At 35.0% G+C, this 25,658-nt stretch overlaps 2 protein-coding genes across 2 annotated transcripts; both read left to right on the plus strand.

Moving 5' to 3' along the window:
- Window positions 1-1,155: 1,155 nt before the first annotated feature.
- LOC133323064 (solute carrier organic anion transporter family member 74D-like) lies at window positions 1,156-12,110 on the plus strand. Its single transcript, XM_061532025.1, has 9 exons — window positions 1,156-1,445; window positions 4,803-5,032; window positions 5,109-5,438; window positions 5,631-6,138; window positions 6,208-6,414; window positions 6,486-6,633; window positions 11,317-11,465; window positions 11,567-11,875; window positions 11,935-12,110. Exons 1-9 carry the CDS (start codon window positions 1,171-1,173, stop codon window positions 12,098-12,100), a joined length of 2,322 nt encoding a protein of 773 aa, XP_061388009.1. The 5' UTR covers window positions 1,156-1,170; the 3' UTR covers window positions 12,101-12,110.
- Window positions 12,111-16,854: 4,744 nt separating this feature from the next.
- On the plus strand, window positions 16,855-24,907 carry LOC133323075 (solute carrier organic anion transporter family member 1A1-like). Its single transcript, XM_061532036.1, is given in 8 exon segments — window positions 16,855-17,024; window positions 17,086-17,315; window positions 20,126-20,458; window positions 20,518-20,980; window positions 21,199-21,405; window positions 21,490-21,640; window positions 24,145-24,662; window positions 24,736-24,907. Coding segments are annotated over 8 exon segments (2,244 nt in total).
- The last annotated feature ends 751 nt before the right edge of the window (window positions 24,908-25,658 follow it).

The following is a 25,658-nucleotide window of genomic DNA, read 5'->3' on the forward strand; positions in this document are numbered from 1 at the left end:
TATTTTAAATATCCACCTCAAGGTATAGGGTATAAAAAGTTTATCCTTGTTCATACGAAAACTTTGTACTCTTTGGTCATTCCCTTTGAGGGTTATAGAGCGCACCGGCCAGCCAGACGAATATTTTGGAATGGACTTCAAATTATCCTGTACCGATTAATTGTTCAAAGAATTTGGAGTATAAACCCTATATGTTGATCGGTTAATTTTTTGTTGTATCAAAAAATATTACATTGTGCAAAATATGTATCAATTCTAAAACTCAGTTCTATGTTTGTTTAAAAAAATCTCTAATATATCGACAATTTAGCCTTCAACTTTCGAATGTGTAAATACCTTGACTGAGGTTTTAGTCTTATTTTTCCAGATATTTGCAAATCATTATCAAAAATTTCACAAAAACAAAATTCACCAAAAAAATTTAAAATTTCACAGCACACCATAGGTCAATAACCAACTGACACAAACAAGTTGTGATAATACATCAACAAAAATTACAACCCTTTATATCTATAACAAGAAATCTCGGTTACTTGATATTACGATCAATAAAAGTTTTAGCTTCCTTTTTCGTAGAAAAACAACCGGTCGCGCGCACACACACTCTTAATTCAGATGATCAACATTATATCGGATAGAAATATACAACCCCCCAGCGAACATGTCTGAAGGAAGAATAAATGTGACAAACAAAACAAACTCTATTTGAATAGCTAAAAAAAGATGACAGGTTATAACACAAGTAGAAGAAGAATATACTCCGATAATAGAGACGCCTATCATTATCTTTATCCAGAGACCAAATAGATGTGATTACATTTCGTGCCACTGTTAATCTTTGACGCGTTTTCAGTACTAAAGGCGAAGAGTGATTATTAACGGCAGCATTTTTCAAAATAACACTTCAGTGGTGGCTGGCCCCGAGCACAGTCACAAAGTAACGGATAAACATATATAGACATATATAAAGGACCTCAAGACCCCCTAAGATTAAAGTAAATGGCAGAAAATAAAGTGTTAAAAAATATAAAATACGATATTATACCCCTAAGTGATTGCAAAACACAAATTCTTTACTAATGTCCTATGAAAAGTGAAAAAGAAGTGAATGATTAATTTATAATTTTAATAAGAAATTTAAAAGAATATATAAATAATTAACTAAAAAACATGGTGGAGATCGAAGAAAATTCATCACACAAAAGTGACGCCAACGATAATCGCATAAGTGAACCCACCGACGATCGTGATGCTATTGATGTCGAGGCACGTTTGCTTAAAGTTCCACAAAATGGAACTGTACCGAAAAATGGTCTTAAGAAAAATGAAAAATCCGAATTAGATCGTAATACAACAGAAGAAATAAATAAATGGTTGCGTGACACGCCACTGACAGATGATATGACCTGTGGTTTTTGGATATTCAAAGGACGGTTTTTGCAGAGGTAAGTAGAATATGTATGTGGAAAAAAGTGTGAAAGAGTTAGAGGGATGTCTGCAGAAATTTTGACTTAATTAATATCAAATGGTCACAGCATTCTTAAATTTTCACATTCGAAGCATTCTTAAATTCTTAAAAATTTAAGAATGCGAATGGTATTCTTTTCCGTATAATATTTGAAAATGTTGAAGAATAATATATTCTTTAATTCAACAGTGTGACTCAATTTTGCAGACAAGTTAGGGGTCTGCAGTAGAGAGTAGATTTAAATGAAGAACTTACCGATTCTAGTTAGAAAATATTTTGAAGATTTCAGTAATATTTTTCAACCGAAGAGTCTATATTTTAGGGTTTTTGGAGGCAGAAAGCCGTCATTGTAGAAATATTGAATGAAAATTCCATGGTTTTAAATAATCTTATCATAAAGGTCCCGACCTCGCAAGAAAAATTGTGTATATTTCGTTATTTCGGAGGATCTCATTTTTTTGATAAACGATCATTGCCAGATGCTTATACTAAGAATCCATATGGATACATTCGTAATTTTTTGTGCTGGTATGCTTTACGTTTATTGTTTACGGCTATTGCAGGTTTTTTATTCAAATCGAATATTTTTGTAAAACAAATCTCAAACAAACCTCAAATCTTTATGCGTCTTTTTCGTCCTTAGTTTCCAGAACAAGCTTAGATGTTTGTTTGTTCTCTATAAAAAAATATTGCTCCTATGATTTAAGGGAGGGTCCACAAAGACTAAAACTCGATATTCGTAAGTTTACATCGTACTTTTCCACGTTTACCCGATCTATGCTCAGAAAATCTTGTATATACAAATACTAATAATTTTCCAATAAATTGTGCATTACGATTTTTTTTACGAAGAACTGTCGGATTTGTTGCCGATGAGGCGAGACCTTTCTATTTTAATTATGTCAACACGTTGACTGATATGGAAATTTTTTTAAAATAATTTTTTTGGCTCTTCAAAATTTGAAAAAAAAAATCTAAAAACCAGTGAGCGGAGCAGTAAAGTCGAACGAGGTCAACCATACGACACCCTACACAACTGCCACGGAACTCTAACATTCAGCGGATGTTTATTCCAAGCCTCGACAAAATTTCTTGCCCAATTAGATGGCAACAGCACCTATTCCTTACACGGAATATTACACTGTGCGACAAATTTTAATTTTTTTTTTATAATTACCGGGAAATTCCAACAGATTATGAAAGAGGAGCTAAAAAAGAAGACACGTGTATCGGCGTTTTTAAAGTTTACGTCGGGAGGTAACCTAAAAAGCGGGCCAATATTCCCCCTTTTCAAGAATTTTGATCATTTTCGGATTATGCTTTCTTGAAATCCTTGCATTTTAGGTATGTAGTGTCTTCGGCAATATTACTGATAAAATATCGAGGAATATTTTGGTATGCAACTTTAACCCTCAACCGACTCATAAAAGGGGTCTTTTCGGACCCTTTTCCAGGAGTGATTGAAAACTCATTCAAAACGGGGTTAAAGCTGCTCAGAATATTCTACAGAAATGTTCGCCATAAAGTTTTACTATAAGTCTCAGAATAGACTAAAACTCAAAAATCAGCCTAAACGTAAAAAAACAAAAATCCCTAAACAACAGCCACGGAAATCTAACATTCAGTGGATGTTTATTCCAAGACTGGACAAAATTTCTTGCCCAATTATATGTCAACAGCACCTATTCCACATACTGACTTTTTTTCCGAATATTATTATTGTACAGTACAGCCCTTCTAATTGTCCAGATTCCCTTCACTGTGGGTTGTGTTGTGATTTTGAGGTTATAACTGTGGCCTATATTCTGATTGCCATTTGATCATCACCGAAAACTGTAGGCGTTTTCATTGACCATAAATGGAACATAGATAATTTCAAAGCTATCAGAGCTATATTTACCCAGTGGTAATGTGTTACTAAATAATATCGGAATACGTAGACACATCCAACACCCGAGTATATACAACAATATAATTGGTAAAAATTTGAAGGTCAACCACTCCACTTGGATGGACCATAATTGCGACCTCTGGAGCGACTAGAAAATCCGACCGATCCGATCCGATCAACATTTCGCGCCGTTACTAACTCTTGGTGCTGCACAAAGCTATAACACCCTGACAACATGGTTGTGTAGGGTATAAAAATCGGACGGGACCTTTTGAGTGGGGGCTATATATAAATGGTTAATTTTCTGCAAACATGTTTTTTATCCTTCAATATCACGGAATGCCTTTCTTTCAAAATATTAGCAGTGGGTAGCTACCTATGTGAGGGCTGTGTCAAAACATGGACCTATATTGATCATTTTTGCATATATGCAATGTGACATTATTTTAGTAGGAAAATGGACATTACCACTATATTGGTAAGCTGAAAGCTGAAACTTATGCCAATATTTATAATTTTTGGTAGGGAGATTTTCTACTCACCGAGAATTCAATTATTATAGCTTTGTGCAGCCCCAAGAGCTTGTAACGCCGCGAAATATTTGTCCTAGACCCACCTTTATGTATACCGATCGTCATATCTCGACTAGCTGAGTCGATGTAGAAATGTGTGTCCGTCCGTCAGTCCGTCTGTCCATTATAATTTGTAAACACGATACAGGCCACAGTTATGGACCAATCTTCACGAAATGTAGGTTGAGTTCTGGCCAATGAAAACCCCCTTTTTTTTTGGTGGAGATCTTAATATTTAAGGGGATGAAATGGACCAAATACTAATTTTTTGTCGGTTTTTCTGGTCGCTCCAGAAGCCGCAATTATAGCCCGAACATCGCGAAATTTTACATGGAGAAGGGGACAGGGTCAAAAAATAAACATGCCTGTTTTGATAAAGATCGGTCAATATTTAGCGGGTCAAATGAACCCTGACTTTTGCGTGAAAAATTACAAAATTTGTATTATATAGCGTATATATTTACTCCTGAAGGACATAGACCCGAGAAGTTGATAATATATCCAAAAGGAGAGGTTGGCCTTTATATTGGTACCAATGCTCAGAATATAGAACCAAAGAAAGTTAGATTTTCGTCGAAGTTGTGTAGGGTATCATATGGTCGGCCCCGTCCGACTATGCTGCTCCGCTCACTGTTTTTGTTTTTACTTTTTTGTTTTAATTTTTCCAACCAAGTGGGCCCTAAAAATTGGCTATATATTGGGTCTTCCATTAATTAAGCACAGAACTAATATTATCGATATTGATCAGTGTTTATACATAGCTTTTATATAAGGATACGCCCGATTTCATGCAGTCTTCAAAAGTGGATGTATTACCATTTATTAGTCCGTTCTTCGAATTATATTCTATTTATGATTTTCTTCTTTACAGATTTGCCAACCAAACATCCTATGTCATATTGTATGGCTTGGTCGGTTGTATATTCTCAATGACGTATGCCTATTTCAATGGAACGATAACAACGATAGAGAAACGTTTTAAAATACCATCAAAAAATACAGGTCTCATATCGGTGGGCAATGATATCAGTCAGATGTTAGTATCAGCGGTTTTAAGTTATTATGCCGGCAAAGGACATCGACCAAGATGGATAGGTTTTGGTAAGAGAGAGAGAGAGAGATAGACAAATAATAAACATGGAGTAAATTACAAATTATTTTTTTTCCCCAAAACTAGGTCTTCTTACAATTGTAATGTTTTGCCTGTTAACGGCTGCACCTCATTTCCTCTATGGCCCCGGCGATGATGCCTTGGCATTAACACAGGAATTCGGTGCAACGCCAGATGAAAACGCCACAATCGAAGCCATACGAGAACAGCGGTCGAAAACACTGTGCCGTTTAAATGGTGCTACCGAATGCGAAGCAGGCGAGGGTAATTTTGCACCACAAGTTGTATTATTTACAGCGCAGTTTATATCGGGTATCGGAGGCTCTTTATACTATACCCTGGGCGTGTCATATATGGATGATAACATCAAGAAATCTAAGACGCCAGCATTGTTAAGTAAGTGTGACAATAAAACGAAATGAGATATATGGTCGTTAGACAAATATAATTAGGTTTTGAGATAATTGTGATGTATTGTGGATAATTAAAAGATAATTCAAATAGGGGGGACAACAAGTTTTTCAAGGTGATGAAATAATTTGCATAATAAATAAGGTTTATGTGTGTGTGTTTGTGTTTGTTTTCCAGGTTTGTCCTATTTCCTAAGAATGTTGGGACCCGCCATTGGTTATGCCTTGGCATCACTGTGTCTAAGAATTTATATTGCTCCGCAGTTACATCCTGTTATAAAAATGAAAGATCCTCGCTGGTTGGGCGCTTGGTGGATGGGTTGGCTAATAATAGGTGCCATGATATTTTTATCGGGAATTCTGCTGACAATGTTCCCCAAAGATTTGCCACGGGCAGTAGCACGTCGTAAGGTCGAAGAAGAAAGACGCAAACAAAGAGTTTCGATAAAAGATAAAGAAAAGAATGAAAAAGACATACTCAATGAACAGCTGGAGGAAAAACCCCCAGCTGAGCACAAGGCATCCTTTAGGGATATGATGAAGACCTTTAAACGTCTAACCACCAACAAGACACTGATGTATAATAATTTCTCATCGGTATTTTATTTATTTGGTTATACACCATATTGGATATTTGCACCGAAATATATTGAAATTCAATATCGTCAATCGGCGTCAACATCAAGGTAAAGGGCAACAAATAAACAACGTATGTATTTTATGTACTAATTGAAGATTTTAATTTTTCTTTCTAGTATGGTTACTGGTACTGTGGCTCTGGCTTTTTCCGCCATTGGTGTATTACTATCTGGTTTCGTCATTTCAAAATATAAGCCCAGTGCTCGTTATATGGCCGCATGGAATGTCATCGTGGGCTTTCTAACCGTAATTGGTATTGTATCGTACGCCTTCATTGGTTGTCCTGGAAATGAACAATCGGTTGTGGTGAATATTCATGATAAGTAAGTAATAATTTGTTGTAATTTTTTCAAAATCTTTAATATATTTAATTTTTATATGTTTTTGTCAACAGGGCTCTCGATGCTACACCAACCTGTAATTCTGCCTGTGGTTGTGATTATGTCCGCTATTCACCGGTTTGTGGTGAAAATAATATGACCTATATTTCTCCATGTCATGCTGGCTGTAAGAAACAATATATTAGTAAAACGGGTAAAAAGGTAAGAATTAAAATTATATTGTTTTTATACCCTTCACCACAGTGTGGTACAGGGAATTATGTCTTTGTGCATATGTTTGTAACAGGCAAAAGGAAACGAGATAGACCCATGGTTCCTTTTAAGAATATGCATAGAATCACTTTCTGAGTCGATTTACGCATGTCCGTCTGTCCGTCCGTCCGTCCATGTATTTTTGTGAACAAAGTACAGGTCGCATTTATGATTCGATTTGGATGAAATTTGGCACAGTTCACTTATTTGGCCCAGGGACGAACCCTATTGAAATTGAGAAAAATCGGTTCAGATTTAGATATAGCTCCCATATATATTTTCGTCCGATTTAAGGTAAATGGTGCACCAAAGTCCCTATATAACGTTCGATTTGCACGAAATTTGGCACAGCGTAATGAATTAAGCCTAGAATAATGTCTGCCAAGCTCCCATATATAGTTTCGTCCGATTTTATGTAAATGGTGCACCAAAGTCCCTATATATCGTTCGATTTGCACGAAATTTGGCACAGCGTAATGAATTAAGCCTAGAATAATGTCTGCCAAGTTTCCTGAAAATCGGTCCAGATTTAGATATAGCTCCCATATATATTTTCGTCCGATTTTATGTAAATGGTGCACCAAAGTCCCTATATATCTTTCGATTTGCAAGAAATTTGGCAAAACGTACTTAATTGAGCTTAGAGTGATGTCTGAAATCGGTTCAAATTTGGATATAGATTCCACATATATTTTCATCTAAGGTAATTGGTGCTTTTAAGACCCTATATATCTTTGCACGAAATTTGGCATAGCGTGCTGAATTGCGTCTATAATAATGTGTGTCAAGTTTCATGAAAATCGGTTCAGATGTATATAAAGCTCCCATATATATATATATATATATATAGTCGCCCGATTTTAGGTAAATGGTGCACCAAAGTCTTTGAAAATCATTCATTTTGCACGAAATTTGTCATAGCGTACTGAATTAAGTTTAGAATGACGAGAGCTAAATTTCGTGAAAATCGGTTCAGATTTAAATGTAGCTCCCATATATATTTTCGTCCGGTTTTATGTAATTGGTGCATCGATATGATACATCTTAGGATACATCTGTTGAATATACCCAAAGTGGTGAAGGGTATCATATAGTCGGCCCAGTCCGACTTTACTACTTTCCTTACTGGTTTTTAAATTTCGAATCGTTAAGACTTTATTTCCTTATCGGCAATTGTAAATGTTTAAGAGTGTAGACTTTAAAGCCCATATTGTCCCCAATAAAGTGACTTAACGATTCATCAACACCCAGACGAAACGGCTGAAGCTAGAATCTTAAAATTTTGGGTGAGGGTCACTCTTGGTCCAAAAGTGACGGATAAGGCTGGGTTTTTGGAAATTCGTACTAGAACGATACAAAAAGTACTAAATGCGATATCATTTTTATTTGGCGAAACGGTAGAGCTAGAACTTTTTTAAATGAGTGTCACTGATGGGGTGTAGAATATATATATCAAATGGTTTTTTAGACATTCGAACTTTAAGTATACGAAAAGTACTAAATTTGGTACAATTTCCTAGCATGTAAATGGATAGAGCTAAAAACGAAATGGGATTGAGATGTAGGGTCTATTTAAGGAGATGGTTATGAAAGCGTGTACTCATTTGTACGAAAAGTACAATATGGTACTATATTTGGTACAAATTTAATTTGGAGATACAAATCGAGCTGGAATCCTGAAATTTGAAATTACCATTACCGTCGGAGTGTAGGATTGTGATATGTAGTTTTGGAAATTTTTTACATATGTGTACGAAAATTACTAAATGATCCTAACACCAAATTTCATTGTATAAATTTGGTGTTAGGATCATTGTAGGGGTGTAGGATTAGGATCAGGATTCAGTTTAAGTAATTAATACATAAGAGTACTAAATGGTACTAAATTTGGTACAATTTGAATTTTATGTGAACCAATAGAGCTAGAATCATGAAATTTGGAGTCAGGATTACTGTTGAGGTGGAAGATTGAGATATGTAGGAAGTTTTAGAAATTTGTACTAAATTTGGTAAAATTTAAATTGTACGCTGAATCCAGAAATTTTGGATTTAGGATCACTGTGTAGGATTGATGTGTAGGATGGGGGTATGTAGGAAGTTTTGGAAATTCGTACTACTGTATACTAAATTTGGTTTTGAATTGTGTGTGAAGTGATAGAGTTGGAATCCTTAAACATGAATTTAGGATTGAAATATGTAGGAAGTTTTAGAAATTTGTATTAATGTGTACTAAATTTGATACAATTTAAATTGTGGGTGAAGTGATAGAGGTGGAATCCGAAAATGTTGGTTTAGGATCACTGTGGAGGTGTAGGATTGGGGTATGTAGGAAATTTTGGAAATTGGCACTAGTATGTACAAAATTTGTTACAATTTAAATTGTGGGTGAACATATAGAGTTGGAATCCTGAAACATTAATATAGGATCAATGTGTGGTGAAGGTTTGGGTTAAATAGAAAGATTTGGAAATTCGTACTACTCTGTAGTGAAATTGGTACAATTTGAATTGTGGTTGAACCGACAGAGTTGGAAACCTGAAACGTGGATCACTGTGGGGGTGTAGGATTGGGGTATGTAGGATGTTTTGGAAATTCATACTACTATGTACTAAATTTGGTACAATTTGAATTGTGGTTGAACCGATAGAGTTGGAATCCTGAAATTTGAATTTGGAATTATTGCGGGGGGTGTAGGATCGGGGTATGCAGGAAGTTTTGTTGGATGGTTGAGGAGGGTACTTATGGAAATAATAGTGTGCTAAATGGAATTAAATTTGGTAAAAATTTGATTTGAATCATGGTATTCAAATTTAACTTATGGTCGATATTAATGTCTGGATTGTTTAGTTTTTCTGGCATATGCAGTTTTCTGTGTAAATAAAATCATATGTTAATACATGTTTAAATATTTCACACATTCGCTAAGGAAGTAGCGGGTATGTGTTAGTTTAAAATACAATTCTGGGTCATATAGATTTGTAGTTAAATTGTAATCCATCGTCAAAAATTCATGCCTATGGATGACCCTAAAAATATATCGACGCCTCCGAACCATAGTATGCTAAGTCGACTTAGCCTTAATTTAAATTCACTGAAATTTTGGTAATCATCGGCCAATCCAAACCAAAGTTATAAGCAAAAATGTACTTAGCATGGCACGTACGATTAAAGAAACTTCCATATTTTGAAAGCTTCTACTGAAAAACTCACTTTTCAGACTTAGCATACTATGGTTTGGAGGCGTCGATATATATTTTTAAATCCACGTCTATGGATGACCCTTAAATATTTTTTGTAAAAAAATCAAGTCTATGGAGGGTCCTAAAAAGTAATTAAAAAGAAACCACCCTATGGATGACCCTAAAATATTTTTGTAAACAATTTAAGTCTATGGAGGACCCTAAAAATGTTTTTGTTTTAATTAACGCCTACGCAGTAGGCATAAAAATATTCTTTTTAAAAAACCAAGCCTATGGAGTACCCTAAAAATATTCGTTAAAAAACAAGCCTATGGAGAATCCTATTTTTTTAATCCATTTAAATGTTAAACCTTAAAATATTTTTTTTTCAATCGAAACCTATGGAAGACCCTAAAATATTTTTTAACAAATCTAAGCCTATGGTGCACTTCAAAATATATTTAAAAAAACGCTCCTTATGGGCAGCTTTGTAGCTTGTTAGAGCTTCAAAACTATTCTTTAAAAAATAAGTGGTAGACATTCAAAAAATATTTGTATACCCTTCACCACACTGTGGCACAGGGTATTATGTTTTTCTGCATGATTTTGTAACATGCAAAAGGAAAAGAGATAGACACATGGTTCCTTTTGAGGATATGCATAGAATCACCTTTTAAGTCGATTTATGCATGTCCGCCAATCCGTCTGTCCATGTTAAATTGTAAACAAAAAACAGATCGCATTTCTGATCCGATTTATATTAAATTTGGCACAGCTCAATTATTTGGCCCAATGACGAAACCTATTGAAATTTAGAAATAACTCCCATATAATTTTCGTCCGATTTTACCTAAATGGTGCACCAAACTCCCGATATTTGTCCGATTGAGACAAAATCTGGTAGACATTCAAAAATAATTATTTAAAATTCAAATCCTAGGAAGATTTCAGCAACGTATCTCAAATGATTTAGAAGTTATCAATTTAGCACCGATAGATCACTGATTTCGATCAATTTGGTTGAAAAACTTATCTAAAGTCACTAAAATACCGAAATTTGATGGTATCGCTATCCTAAAAAGTGACCTAATATTCTCGAATTATGATAGGTATCTTTGCTACCCAATGTGCATTAAAAGTCCCAAATTACAGCCGAAAAATGGGAGTCCGTTTATATGAAGGCCTAACAATATCCATAACATTATTGATATTTTTATAGAAAAAATTGGCAGCAATGAGAGCTCAAAATACTAAATTAACAATAATAATTCGTTTGAAAAACAAAAATCTCCAAAATATATTTGATACAATCGAATCTTCATAATATTCTCTTTTGTGCCGATTTTAGAATAAACCCTCGATATTCGCATAAAATCCCCAGACTGGATAAAATTCACAAATAGTTTTATTGTCATTCATTTCTAATAAATTATTTTAAAATTTTCAATTGTAGTTCTTCTATGATTGCTCCTGTATTCCAACCGTTAACGCTACAATAAATATAAACCCGGCATTTGAGCGGCTAACAGCGATAAACCTAACAGACGATGTGGATTTCAAGTATTCAACGGCTTCGTCATCAATGCTGACAACTTTGGCAAATTCGAATGAAAATGTATGTTATAAAAATATTAAATTATTATCTCCATCAAATTTACAGTTTATATATTTAATTTTTTTCTTCAGCATTTTCTGGGTGATGGTGGGCAGGCCATTTCGGGTGCCTGTCCGGTCAATTGTTTCACACAATTTGTTACCTTTTTGGCGGTAATGTGTGGTTTGAAATTTATTGGTGCCACGGGGAGAGCATCGAATTTCTTGGTTACAGTTCGCTGTGTACCGGAAAAAGATAAAACGGCTGCCATGGGTTTTGGTATGATGATGATGTCGATGTTGGCATTTATACCAAGTCCCATATTCTTTGGTTGGGTATTGGATCGTTTGTGTTTGGTGTGGGGTAAAACGTGTACAAACAAAGGCAACTGTTGGCTATACGATCCCGAATCTCTAAGGTAGGAGTTTTTGTAAAATCATATCCAAATATGAAATTATTAACTCGTACTTCCTTTAGATATATCTTAAATATGACAGCTGCCGTTTTCATAGCCATTGGTGCAATATTCGATTGCGGTGTCTGGTATTATGTCAAAGACCTTAAAATATTCGATGATGAGGTGAAAGAAGTTGAAATGGAAATTGTTCAAAAGGAGGAAGAATCTATGAAAGCAGAAATTTAATAAGAGATTACGCTGAGAGGGAGAGAGAGATGATCGCATCATTTACTTCTTATTCTTATTTTTTCACCAATAGAAGAATCTATAAATAACTGTTATATGTTTCTGTAGGTTTATGCGTGCGAGAGTGTGTGTGAGAGTTAGTATTATAGAAGTGTTTGTTGAGTGAATGCCATATTGTGTGAATGTGATCTTGTTTTTTTAATCATTTATTTTTTATTATAAATTCAGAAAGTGAAATAGAAAAAAAAACGTTCTGGAGACAAATATTATTATTGTTGGTATTTTTTGGAAATTAATTTTATTGATATTTGTTAAGTTTTATTGTATACACATAATGTGTAATGTTACCATATAATGTAAAGAAATACTTTTTTCGAAATAAAATTAAATGGAATTCTATTGAGTTAATATGGTAAAAAATCGTTTTATAGAGAAGAAAAGCGAAATTAGTAAATTTAACTCTGAAAATAATATTATTGAAAATTGTTATTGCATAAAGTGGTAATGGGGTTTTCAGGATCTGCAAAAATAATATTCTAAATTAAAACCAGTGAGCGGAGCAGTATAGTCGGACGGTGCCGACCATACGATACCTTACACAACTTCCACGGAACTCTTACTTTCTCCTGATTTTTATTCCGAGCCTAGGCACTATTTCATGATAGTTACACCCTCTTGCCCGATTAGAGGTCAACAGCACCACTTCCTTACACTGACATATTTTCCAAATATTACTAATATCCAGTACAGTCCTCTAATTAATTGTCCATGTTCCCTTCACCGTGGGTTGTGTTATGATGTTCGGCCTATAGATTGAGTCGAACAAATACAAAAACAAAATACGTTTTTGGTCCACCTGAAAATGATTATGTGATCATCAGCGAAAAGTATAAGCGTTGTCTTTGACCATAACTTGAACCTCATGGAAAATTTCAAAGCGATCAGTGCTTTATTTCCGCCCTATAGTGCGCTAATGGCTTACTAAATAATATCTGAATTCGTAAGCACCTGTAAATATTTAAGTGTAGCTTCCGCATCCGAGTACATACGACAATATAATTGGTATCAATTTACAGGTCAACCACTCCTCTTGGATATACTATCAACTTCTCGGGTATATGTCCTTCAGGACTAAATATATATGCCGTAGAATAAACATTTTGTAATTTTTCACACAAAAGTCAGGGTCAATTAGACCCGCTAAATGTTGACCGATCTTTATCAAAACAGGCATGCTTAGTTGTGTAGGGTATAAAAATAATGATTGGACAGTTGGGGTAGGACCTTCAACATACACAAATTAAAGGAGGCATTTGTATGCGGGTTATTTATACCTTATAGAACTATGTTGTAAGGGCACTATAGCTTCGTGTGGCCCAACAGTTTGTAAGGCCCAGAAATATCTGACCATGGAATAAATATGACTGTTTTGACTAGCGGGTCATATAGACTCAAAAAAACATTTTAGTTATATGGCGTAAACATTTACTCCTAAAGGACTTAGACTGGAGAAGTTGATAGTATATCCAAGTGGGGTGGTTGATCATTATATTTGTACTAATTATTTTCTAAATATTTAATAGGGTCTTCTTAATCTTAAGTTGTTTATTATTATAATTTCTACACTAGATGGCGGAAATACGCGCTAATTGCTTTAAAATTTCACATAAAGTTCCAGTTATGGACAAGGACGACGCCTATAATTTTCGATGATGATCATATGATATTTCAGGGACGAAATAGACCGAATATTTATTTATTTTTGTCTGGTTTTCTAATCGCTCTAGAGGCACATGTAACATGAGGAAGGGAAACTGATCATTTATTAGAATGCAATTAATATTGCAGAGGCTAGAAATATTGATCCACAGAAACTTAAATTGCAGCGGAAGTTGTGTAGGGTATAATATGGTCTGTCCTGCACGACCCCGCTCGCTGGTTTGAAACTATATTGAATAATTTCTGAAACGAAGTTTGTTTTATTCGCCATGAATCCTATATGCCAAAATATGCCAAAAAGTTTTCCGCAAAAGTTTATTTTACCCTCCAATGCATAGGTAGCACCAATTACAGCCACTACAATGGGAAAATGTTTCTTAAACTATCAATATACAGGGTGCTACCCTATGTCAAAACATATTAATAATCTTTTATATATATGTCTGTAACGCTGTAATAACCCTTTATACGAAATGACAACCACAACCGTGGAAGAATGTGTCTGATGTCTACTAAAAACTGAACATGTAAACCTATATTGACATTTTTATACCCTTCACCACACTGTGGATCAGGGTATTGTGTCTTTGTGCATATGTTTGTAACAGGCAAAAGGAAACGAGAGAATATGCATAGAATCACTTTTTAAGTCGATTTATGCATGTCCGTCCGTCTTTGGTGTTAAATTGTAAACTTGGATGAAATTTGGCACAGCTCATTTGTAAGGCCCAAGGACGAACCCTTACCCTTGCACACTGTGGTAAAATCTTTGTGCATATGTTTGTAGATATAGCTTCCTTTTGAGAATATATATATTTTAAGTCGATTTATGGTGCAGCCAAGTCCCTACATGTCTGTCCATGTATTTTTGTGAGCAAAGTACAGGTCGCATTTATGATCCGAATTGGATGAAATTTGGCACAGCTCATTTGTTTGGCCCAAGGATGAACCCTATTGAAATTGGGAAAAATCGGTTCAGATTTAGATATAGCTCCCATATATATTTTCGTCCGATTTAATGTAAATGGTGTACCAAAGTGCCTATATATCTTTCGATTTGCACGAAATTTGGTATAACGTACTGAATTGGGCCTAGAGTGATGTCTGCCAAATTTCGTGAACATCGGTCCAGATTTAGATATAGCTCCCATATATAGTTTCGTCCGATTTCATGTAAATTGTGCACCAAAGTCCCTATATATAATTTGATTTGCATGAAATTTGGCATAGTACTGAATTGAGCCTAAAGTGATGTCTGTCAAGTGTCGTGAAAATCGGTTCAGATTAAGATATAGCCCATCCCATATATATATTCGTCCGATTTTTGGTGTAAAGTGGTATATATGGGGGATTTGCATGAAATTTGACATAAAGTACTGAATTGAGCCTAGAATGATGTCTGCCAAGTTTGTGAAAATGTTGTGATATAGCAATATATAGTTTCGTCCGATTTAATGTAAATGGTGCACCAAAGTCCCTATATATCTTTCGATTTGCACGAAATTTGGCATGACGTACTGAATTGAGCCTAGAGTGATGTGTGCTGAGTTTCGTGAAAATCAAAGTGCAGAATGATGAGCAGGCACCATTATGTGGGGGAGGGGGCGAAAAACTGATGTGCCTTATTTGATGCATGCCTATATGAAAATTATACAACTCATTTCTTTTTCCTATAACTCTTATCGTAGTGCAAATGTTTACTTGTTCAAAAATTATAACGGATCCTAGCAAACTGTATTTTATTGTTAATATGACACCTTTGTCAAACAATCTTTAATATTGTCGCATTGAGTAGGTTATAAGCTTTTAATAAACATTCAAAATATTTCTGAACCATTACGCTTTCAAAAGTTATGAAGAATCTAATGCCTGTCTTGCAGCAAATGAGCGATTGTACAAATGAAAAAAATTAGTATAGGTTGCAGAATGTCATTTTTATGGATTGGTTCGGTTAATTTACGGTTCAAGAAGTAAGAACGAAAAAGATGCACTAGAATTCGATATGTTTTACAAAAATAGTTATTTCGAAAATAAACTACAATAGATGCAAGCAAAAACATTTAGATATACGAAATCCACTCGATCTCAAATGTCAATTCCATTGCGTATACGTCAAATATTATCCAATGGATTTGTGAACAGAATAAAGTGATGTGAGACGAAATATACAGCATTTTCTTAATAAACTTTAGGGGTAAAATAAAAAGAAAAAAAAATTAAAAACGACATATGTCAACAAAAAAGTATAAAAAGTATAATTTTCGTCATCACTCTTTGGGTTTCTAAGGTTAGGGATCAGATATTTCCGAACTGTGTCATGTTTATGTGGTGGAGCGGAATTTAAATTTGAATATTGTATCTCCTTACTATTACAATACAAATTGCTCACCGAAAACTAACTAGACGTTTTTCTTCATTCTCAATCATTTCGTTTTAATGACCTAGACACTTTATATGCTAATATACCAAACTAGCTTATCAGTGAAATTAATTTTTAACCAATTGAAATTATATCGCCAATAAACTTAAGGTATCACAATATTAGGGGGCCTCACAGATCATTTGAAAGTATTTGAAAAATTAAAAAAAAAATCTCCTAAATAAACAAGATTACCTTTAATGAAACATTAATCTTTGAACAAAGACATATCACATTAATGCGAATATATTCACTTAATCCATATGTAAAGAAATGCCTCCGTCTTTACATTTACAATTGTGTGTACACCTGCCAATCAGTAGGGTGCATATCTTTATTTTTGAAGTAAATATGGTCAAATAAACAACAGTAAAAAATATGAAGTACAAGCGTATAGACGTATAAAATAGCTGATAAGATGTGCTGTCCGCCCCTAGCCACCGCTGCAATTTCCATTTCGATAAATTTTACTTAGTCGAATTACAATCATTCGGTTGGCAATCGTTGCTCATGAAAGAGGTAACGATTAGTTTTTAGTTAGTCTTCAATGAGTGCGTGATAGAAAAACGTGATATTAATTCTAGCGTAAAATTGTCTGAAACATAAACTAGTCAAAATGTCTAAAACGGATAAGGACATAGAAAATGATCCGGAATCGAGTAAAAAACTATTGGATAAACAAAAATCCATCGATGCCGAGGAAGTGCGACGTGTCTACGAAGAAATGCCTTTGACAAAGGATACCACTTGTGGTGTGGGATTTTTAAAAGGAGCATTTATGCAAAAGTAATTTGTGTTTAATTTTTTGTTGTAAAATATCATTGCTTATTGTTTATTTTTGTTGTAGATTTGCTAATAAAACAGCTTACGTTATAATTTATGGCATGGTCGGTTGTGTTTTCGCCATGGCAAGTGCCTATTTTAATGCCACAATCTCAACACTTGAGAAACGTTTTAAAATACCCTCTCGTAATACCGGTATGATTATGATTGGCAATGATTTGAGCCAGGTGCTGTGTTCGGCATTTTTGGGTTATTATGCGGGTAAAAAACATCGACCACGTTGGATGGCTTTTGGTAAGTAGAGGAAAATAAGTGAAAAATAAATAAAAATGCCGTTAAGTTCGAACATCCACCTTGAGATAGACATTGAAAATTACTAAAATTGACAAACAATCAGGAATCAGAAAATACCGGAAATGTCGCGTGATTGCAAAAAAGATATATGAAATCTTCAAAATACCAAATAGTGGGCTATACTTAAACGGGGACAGATATTGTTAATTTTTGGAAGTAAGACTTGACCAAATGAGCATATAAATTAAAGTTAATTTGGCTAAAAAAACGGCCCTAAACTCACAAAAATACCAAAATTTGGGAGCCATCGTGAGGGCTACTTTAAATATGGTGTGCATTCAAAATTCTGGAAATCGGTCAGGGCCTTTATATGGGAACTATGTTATTGCACTATGTAGTCGACTATATAAAAACTTGGACTACATAGACAATTGTCGGAAAAAATGTGTTTTACCCTCCATAACTCGGAACTCTCTACTACAATGGAGAAAAAGCAGCTACAACCTTCAAGATATTGACAAAGGGGCGCTACCCTTATATGAAGCTACCCAAATTAGAGCCACCTCTATAAAATCACAATACCGGAGCTATATCAAAACGCAATCCTATATTGAAAAGTTTTGTTACAAATATTTGACACCACATGAAAAAATTAAAAATAAAATCGCAGCCAATTCGGTTGATAAACGTGTCCAATCCTCCCAAAATACCGAAAAATGGAAGGTAACATTATATGGGGTTTATCCGGAAACATGGGCAAATCTTTGTAATGGTTGGTAGGAAGATTTACTACTCAATGAGAATCCAAAAAATAAAATTACAACCAATTCGAGTGAATCACGTGCTCACACTCCCAAAATACCGAAATTGGGGATGTAGCGTTGTATGGGGCCTACCCTAAAGAAGGACCGATATCGATGAGTTTTGATAGGGAGATTTGTTGCCCAATTTGAACTCGAATAACCAAAAAATTAACAAACAAGTTAGCGGACCGAACATATAATACCCTACACAACTACCACGAAACTATAAATCTCTACGGATCTATATTCCCAGCCTGGGCAATAATTCGAGATATTTGTATCCTCTTCGCCGATTAGACGTTAACCGTTCTTCTGTTATAACCTAGCATATTTTCGAAATCTTTTTGATTTTAAATGAAACTCTTCATTTGACTAAGCGAAATATTTTTGAAAATTACTGAAGGAGCTCGCAAAAAACACGGAATTGCTAGATTCATAGGGAATCAAACTCAAATGTTTTTCTTTATAATATACACTTTCACTAATTCTTGATTTGTACTTTCTCCGCACATCTAGAGCGCACAACAGGCCTCATGGCTTAAGTGTATGTCCTTCTCACGTTAGGCATGTGGTGGTATCATCCACCCCTCTTTTCAACCTAACGTAATCTATTTTCATTTTACACAGAAAATCTTTGTTGATTTGACCCGCTAAATATTTTTCGAAAATTATCTAAACTGATCTTCTAATTAGTTGTCCAGATTCCCTGTACCATGGAAAATTTGTGATGTTTGGCTAATAATTGAGATGTTTAGAGTAACTAGAAAATAAGACAAAACCACTGAGCATACCCTACACAACTACCACGAAACTCTAACTCTCTGCGGAATTATATTGCGAATCTGGGCATTATTTCACTATATTAGCACCCTCTTCACCGATTAAAGGGTAACAGCTCATCTTTCGTAACCTGGCATATATTCCGAATCTTGTTTTCCCGAGGTAAGAATTTACGCCATAAAAGGCAAATTTTGTCATTTAAGTCTTGGTTGATTTAACCCGCTGAATATTGTCCGATCTTTAACCGACCTTCTCATTAGTTGGCCAGATTCTCTTCCCCATGATAATGTGTGATGTTCGGCGTCTAGTGCGGTAAGAAATCTACACAACTACCAAGGAATTCATACTTTCTGTGGATCCGTGGACGTTATTTGACGGATAAGAGATCAACAAATCCTCTTTCTTACCATGGCATATTTTCCGAACCATGTAAACATATACGCCATAACGTGAATTTTACACAGACATGTCTGGGTTGATTTGACCCGCTAAATATTGTCCCTTCTAATTAGTTGGTCAGATTCTCTTCCCAATGTGTTGTGTTGTGATGTTCGGCCCACAATTTTGGTCTATAGAGAGACTTAAAAAACAAACACAAAAATTTAGTTTTCAGTCTATTTCGCTTTTTGTAATTTTTAACACAAAAGACACGCTAAATATTGACCGATCTTAATTAAAACAGTCATACTTATTCTTTGGCCAGATTCCCTTCCCGTTGATTCTCGTGGCGTTCGGGCCATAATGGTAGGCACTAGAGCGTCCAGAAAAAATACACAAAGTTTTTAGCCCAGTTAATTTTTCTTTCGCGACGATTGGTCCATAACTGTGGCCTGTATTGTGTTTACAAATATAATGGACAGACGGACGGACAGTCGGACGAACACACATGTCTAGATAGTCTCAGCTAGTTGTTCTCAGTGTTAAAAACTCTTAGACCACAACATAGTTGTGTATGGTATTAAAATGCGGTAACTACCGAATAATAGAGGGTACCGTTATGTGAACCGATATATCCCATTTTCAATACCAAACATTCTAGGAGTAATGACAATGTATGTGCAAAATTTCAATTCTCTGTCACTAAATCGTCATAATTTTTATTCTGATCAAGGATATATAAAGGTCCTTCTTGGAGCTGTTGCAAACAGAATGACAAATTTCAAATACACTCCACCTGACGGAATAATCGTATGAATAAACAATAACTAATTATTATTTTCTTCATAGGCCTATTGACACTAGTTGTATACTGTTTGATTACGGTATCACCACATTTTATTTACGGCCCTGGAGAAGATGCTCTAAGTTTAACAAAAGAATATGGAGCCGTTTCAGATGTTGATATCTCTATGAAAGAATTAGAGGAACAAAGGCAAAAAATTCTGTGTCGTGATGATGGAACCGGTGTAGAATGTGAAGTGCGTGAAGGCAGTCTGCTGCCTCAGTTGTTATTGTTTACAGCACAATTTATTGCCGGCGTTGGAGGTTCACTCTATTACACCTTGGGTGTATCTTATATGGACGATAATACCGAAAAGGCCAAGGCACCAGCCATGTTGAGTAAGTTACATGTGAAATTTATAAAGAAAAATAAAAAATATACTTTTTTATAATTCTAGGTATCTCGTATTTCTTTGGCCTATTGGGTCCATCAATGGGTTATACCTTGGCTTCCATTTGTTTGCGTATTTACATTGCCCCATATTTAACACCAATTATCAATAATCGTGATTCCCGCTGGTTGGGTGCCTGGTGGATGGGTTGGCTTATTATGGCTGTGTTAATATTCCTTTGTGGTCTCTTTATGTCTCTCTTCCCCAAAGAGTTACCAATGACTGCAGCCCGTAGACGAGTCCTGGAGCTAAGAGCCAAAGAGGAAAATATGGGCAAATCTGTGGGGCGTATTGAAAACAAAGCCTCATTCTCCGATATGATTCGCACATTTAAAATGTTTTTCAAAAACAAGATTATTTTATTCAATTCATCGTCGAATGTTTTCTATTTCTTTGGTTATGTTCCCTATTGGATATTTACGGCCAAATATATTGAAATTCAATATCGCCAATCAGCGGCTACTTCAAGGTTGGTAAACATCATAAAATGATTTGTCAAATGTTCACGATAACAATTAGCAAAAGTGATTAGATCTTAATTGGTTTTAAGTTTTCACAAATAATCCATATCAGTGGAATTGAAGTGGATATTTTTTTTTGAGAATTTTCACACCGTAATTGGAATATCATCAAGCAAACAAATTTAATTTTCTTTAAAATATTTTCTTGTTGTTCAATTTTTTCCAGTATTATCACCGGTACTGTTGCCTTGGCATTTTCGGCCATAGCCATACTCTTATCGGGCTTTGTCATATCAAAATATAAGCCAAGAGCTCGTTATTTAGCCGCTTGGAATATACTGGTCGATATCGTTACTATGTCTGGCATGATTGCTTATGCTTTTATTGGCTGCAATGGCAATGACATATCATCGATTAGCAATTCTTATGATAGGTAATGGTCTACCATTTATTTGCGGGACAGGTGGTTTTACTAATCTTATTTTATAATTGTATTTTTTATTTTTCATAAATTTAGCAGTGTTTTGAACACAGTCATGAGCTGCAACAGTGTTTGTCACTGTGATTATGTGCGTTATATGCCTGTGTGTGGTGAAGATATGCAAACATATATTTCCCCATGTCATGCTGGCTGTAAGAGCGAACACATGGACTCGAATGGAATTAAGGTAATGAAAAATGATATGAAAATCTCTTAAACGTGAATATATATAAAAAAAAACGTCAAAATAAGTGGTCAGGATTTTTTAATCAATTAAAAAGACCTAATCTATTTACAAATTATGATCATCTCGTTGGAAAAGTATGGCTAGGTTGAAGACTAAACGTCGGTTAATGTACGCCTATGGACGGGCCAAATTTTATTCATCTGGACCTCAAATTCCAATTTGCTAACAAAAATAACCTATATAGGGTATTGTCCTGCAAAAAAACGTAATTCAAATTATATGGAATATTCCGCTAAGACCTTGAACGCCGAAAATTAGGCTTGAAATCTTGAATTTTTTTAACAAGATGATATATTCAGAGAAGAGTTTTTAGGGGCATGAATTTAAGCTACAGTCACATCGAAATTTGGCATAACGTACTGAATTGAGCCTAGAGTGGTGTCTGCCAAGTTTCAAGAAAATCGGTCCAGATTTAGATATAGCTCCCATATATAGTTTTGACCGATTTAAGGTAAATGGTGCACCAAAGTCCCTATATATCTTTCGATTTGCATAACGTACTGAATTGAGCGTAGAGTGATGTCTGCCTTGTTTCGTGAAAATCGGTCCAGATTTAGATATAGCTCCCTTATATTATAGATTGATTTTAAGTAATTGACGCACCAAGGATCCAATATATGGCTGATAGGAACAAAACGTACTGAAATTAGTATAACCTAACCTGGGACAAGTTTCGTTGAAATCGGTTCATATTTGGATATAACTTCCATATATATTTTTGCCCGATTTTAAGTAAATTGGACATCAAACTCTTCATGTTAGTCAGATTAACATCAAATTTTGCACAACCGCGAAATATAGGTCCTAGACCCACCTTTAAGTATACCGATCGTCATATCTTGACTAGCTGAGTCGATCTAGACATGCGTGTATGTCCGTCCGTCTGCCCATTATAATTTGTAAACATGATACAGGCCACAGTTATAGATTAATCTTCACGACATTTTGCATGTGAGATGGGTTCTGGCCAATGAAGAACCCTATTGCTTTTGGTAAAGATCGGTTAATATTTAGAGGATGAAATGTAACAAATACCTATTTTTTGTCGGTTGTTCTTGTCGCTCCAGAGGACGCAATTATGGCCCGAACATCGCGATAAGGGGATCGGACCAAAGACTCAGCATGCCTGTTCTGATAAAGATTGGTCAACACTGAAATGGACCCTGAAAAATTACAAAATTTGTATTCTATGGCGTATATATTTACTCCTAAAGAACATAGACTCAATAACTTGATAGAAGTGGTTGACTCGTATGTGGGAGTTACACATAAATATTTACAGGTGGTCACGTATTCAGGAATTATTTAGTAACCCATTACCACACTACAGGGCGGAAATATACCGCTTTGAAATTTTCCATGAGGTTCTATAGGCCAAAATTATAAGCGGAAGAACACAGCCCACGATGAATGGAATATAGACTAGTACTTAGACTTCACTTCAATTTCCTTATATTGCATATACAAATGTTCACACAAATGTCCTAGGAAGGGCCTATCTTCACACTTAAGGGAACCCCCCCCCCCCCCCCTTCACAATTTTTTATTTTCAAGATTTTAAATGGGTTGACAAATAAATACCAATGCTTTTTAAGGTTTGTAACATGATAACTCCTCGCCGGAACATCGGAAAAGAGTACATGTCTGGCTCTCGTAGGAACTAGGATTATTGGCATCGCACAACAATTAACAAAATGACAGAACTTTGAATTTTTTTTCTTTTTTGGAAAATCGTTTATTTTTGACCACAAACTAAGTTCAAAAATAAGGTTCAAATGTGTGAAAAGTGGCTTTATCCTAGTATATATACGATAGCTACACACTCGAGAAGTTGATATTATATCCAAGAGGCGAAATCGATTTGGTTATTACCAATTATATTATTTTATGTGCCCGCCATTCGCAAAAACGCTATATATTTACAGGTATCTCCGTATTCATATAAGTTAGTAAAACGCTGTTTGGGGAAAAAAGCGTTTAAAGTTTGAGAAGCCCTCTTGCTGTCACTTGATGCTAATGCAATAAATCGGATATATCTTCAAAAATTGTTGAGATGTTCACTTGAAAATTTATAGGGACATTTTTTGTGTTGTTTTCGAATTAAATCAAAATACAAAATTAAATTTTTTGAAACGGAGAATGGGTGGGGTCCCCTTAATATAGGTTTGGTAATCTCTTGATATTGGATTCACAAATTTTACAAAATGTATGTACTTTGTGCAAGGGGTGCTGTTTACCTCTAATCGGGCAAGAGGATTCCAAAGGTATCAGAAATAGGTTGGTAAAAATATTCCGCATAAAATTCAAAGTTCCAGATCCTTGTGTACAAAAATATTCGGCCCCGCAAAATGTTGACCCTTTTTGGTTTATTAACTGAAATGCGTGTAAATCCCCAAAACAACATATACAGAATTGTGATATATATCTACATTTTTTACTTGCAGACCTACTACGATTGTACCTGTATTCCAACTGTATCGAATGAGACACTGAATACAAATCCACTTTTTGCAAGACTAACAACTGATGAGATTAACAATTCAAATTTGAATATAACAAATGTGAGTATTAGAAAATAATTAAAACATATGTCCACTAATTTATTACTAAATAATTATTTACTTTTTATTATTTAGCTTTCTTTGGGTTCTGGTGGTCAGGCAATGTCAGGAGCATGTCCCGTCAAATGTTCTCAGCAATTTATAACATTTTTGGCGGTTATGTGTGTCATAAAATTCTTTGCTGCCACTGGACGAGCATCGAATCTATTAATTACAATGCGTTCTGTTTCGCCGGAAGATAAATCGGCCCTAATGGGTTTTGGTATGATGTTTATATCGTTGGTATGCTTTGTACCGGCACCAATATTTTACGGTTGGATATTCGATAGAAATTGTTTGGTATGGGGTAAAACATGTACAAACAAAGGCAATTGTTGGTTGTACGATGCGGCGGGATTAAGGTGAGGACTGAGGAAACAAACAAATTTAAGGGAATACACTTCGAATAATATTATTTATTTCTTCAACTTGCAGATTAACATTGAATCTGGTTGCAGCCTTCTTTGTTGGCATTAGTACCTTCTGTAATGCTGGTGTATGGTATCATGTAAAACATTTGAAAGTTTTTGACGACGAAGAAGAAAAGCCAAAAGAATTGAAAACTATTTCTAAGACTAACGAAGAAACTGTTACTCATAATGAGTAGAACATAGAACAATTTTCTTGTGATTTTTTTAACGAACAAATATGATTTTAATAAACTATTATTAGTGTATAAGAAAATTAATAAAATATACTATAGTTTCGGATCTCGCCACTGATCCTCATCAGTTCCCTTAGTTTTTTGTTGGGATATTCTCCCCAGAAGCTATTAATAGCTTCTTTACAAAAAACCTTTCAAACCCAAATGTCTCTTGTGACAATTCGAAGTTCTTACGTTACCAGCGATACGACCCCAATGAGAAGTTCGTTTCGTTGGCGCCTGACTTCGTGGTCAACAAGGCATTTACAGACAACTACAATACATTTCCCACTGCTATGTGTCGTCACTTTGTGACGAATGCACATAACGTTGTTGTTGGTATTGCTAGTTAAAGCAATAAACCACACAGTATGACCGTGCCTCGTCTACAACTTCAGTAGTGTTGGCGGGTTATTTGGGATACCATTTGTATTTTGTTTTTGCAAAATAGTCAGGCTTAATCCCAGTTTGTTGTTTTTATAAAAATCAACTATTTATTAGTGGGGAATGTATGGCATTGTCCGCCGAGGGGTAAGGCAGGGAAGACTATAGTTTCGGATCTCGCCACTGATCCTCATCAGTTCCCTTAGTTTTTTGTTCCCCACTAATAAATAGTTGTTTTTTATAAAAACAACAAACTGGGATTACGCCTGACTATTTTGCAAAAACAAAATACAAATGGTATCCCAAATAACCCGCCAACACTACTGAAGTT

The sequence above is a fragment of the Musca vetustissima genome, unplaced genomic scaffold (genome assembly GCF_032173495.1).
Source record: "Musca vetustissima isolate MV318-11 ecotype Yass unplaced genomic scaffold, APGP_CSIRO_Mvet_v1 utg58267, whole genome shotgun sequence".
Lineage (NCBI taxonomy): Eukaryota > Metazoa > Arthropoda > Insecta > Diptera > Muscidae > Musca > Musca vetustissima.

Excerpts from the sequence above, each read along its gene's own strand:
- LOC133323064 (XM_061532025.1), top strand. The coding sequence starts at position 1,171 with ATGGTGGAGATCGAAGAAAATTCATCACACAAAAGTGACGCCAACGAT. Across the intron at positions 6,415-6,485 it reads GTGGTGAATATTCATGATAA|GGCTCTCGATGCTACACCAA; the intron begins GTAAGTAATAAT and ends TTTTGTCAACAG. Across the intron at positions 6,634-11,316 it reads TTAGTAAAACGGGTAAAAAG|TTCTTCTATGATTGCTCCTG; the intron begins GTAAGAATTAAA and ends TTTCAATTGTAG.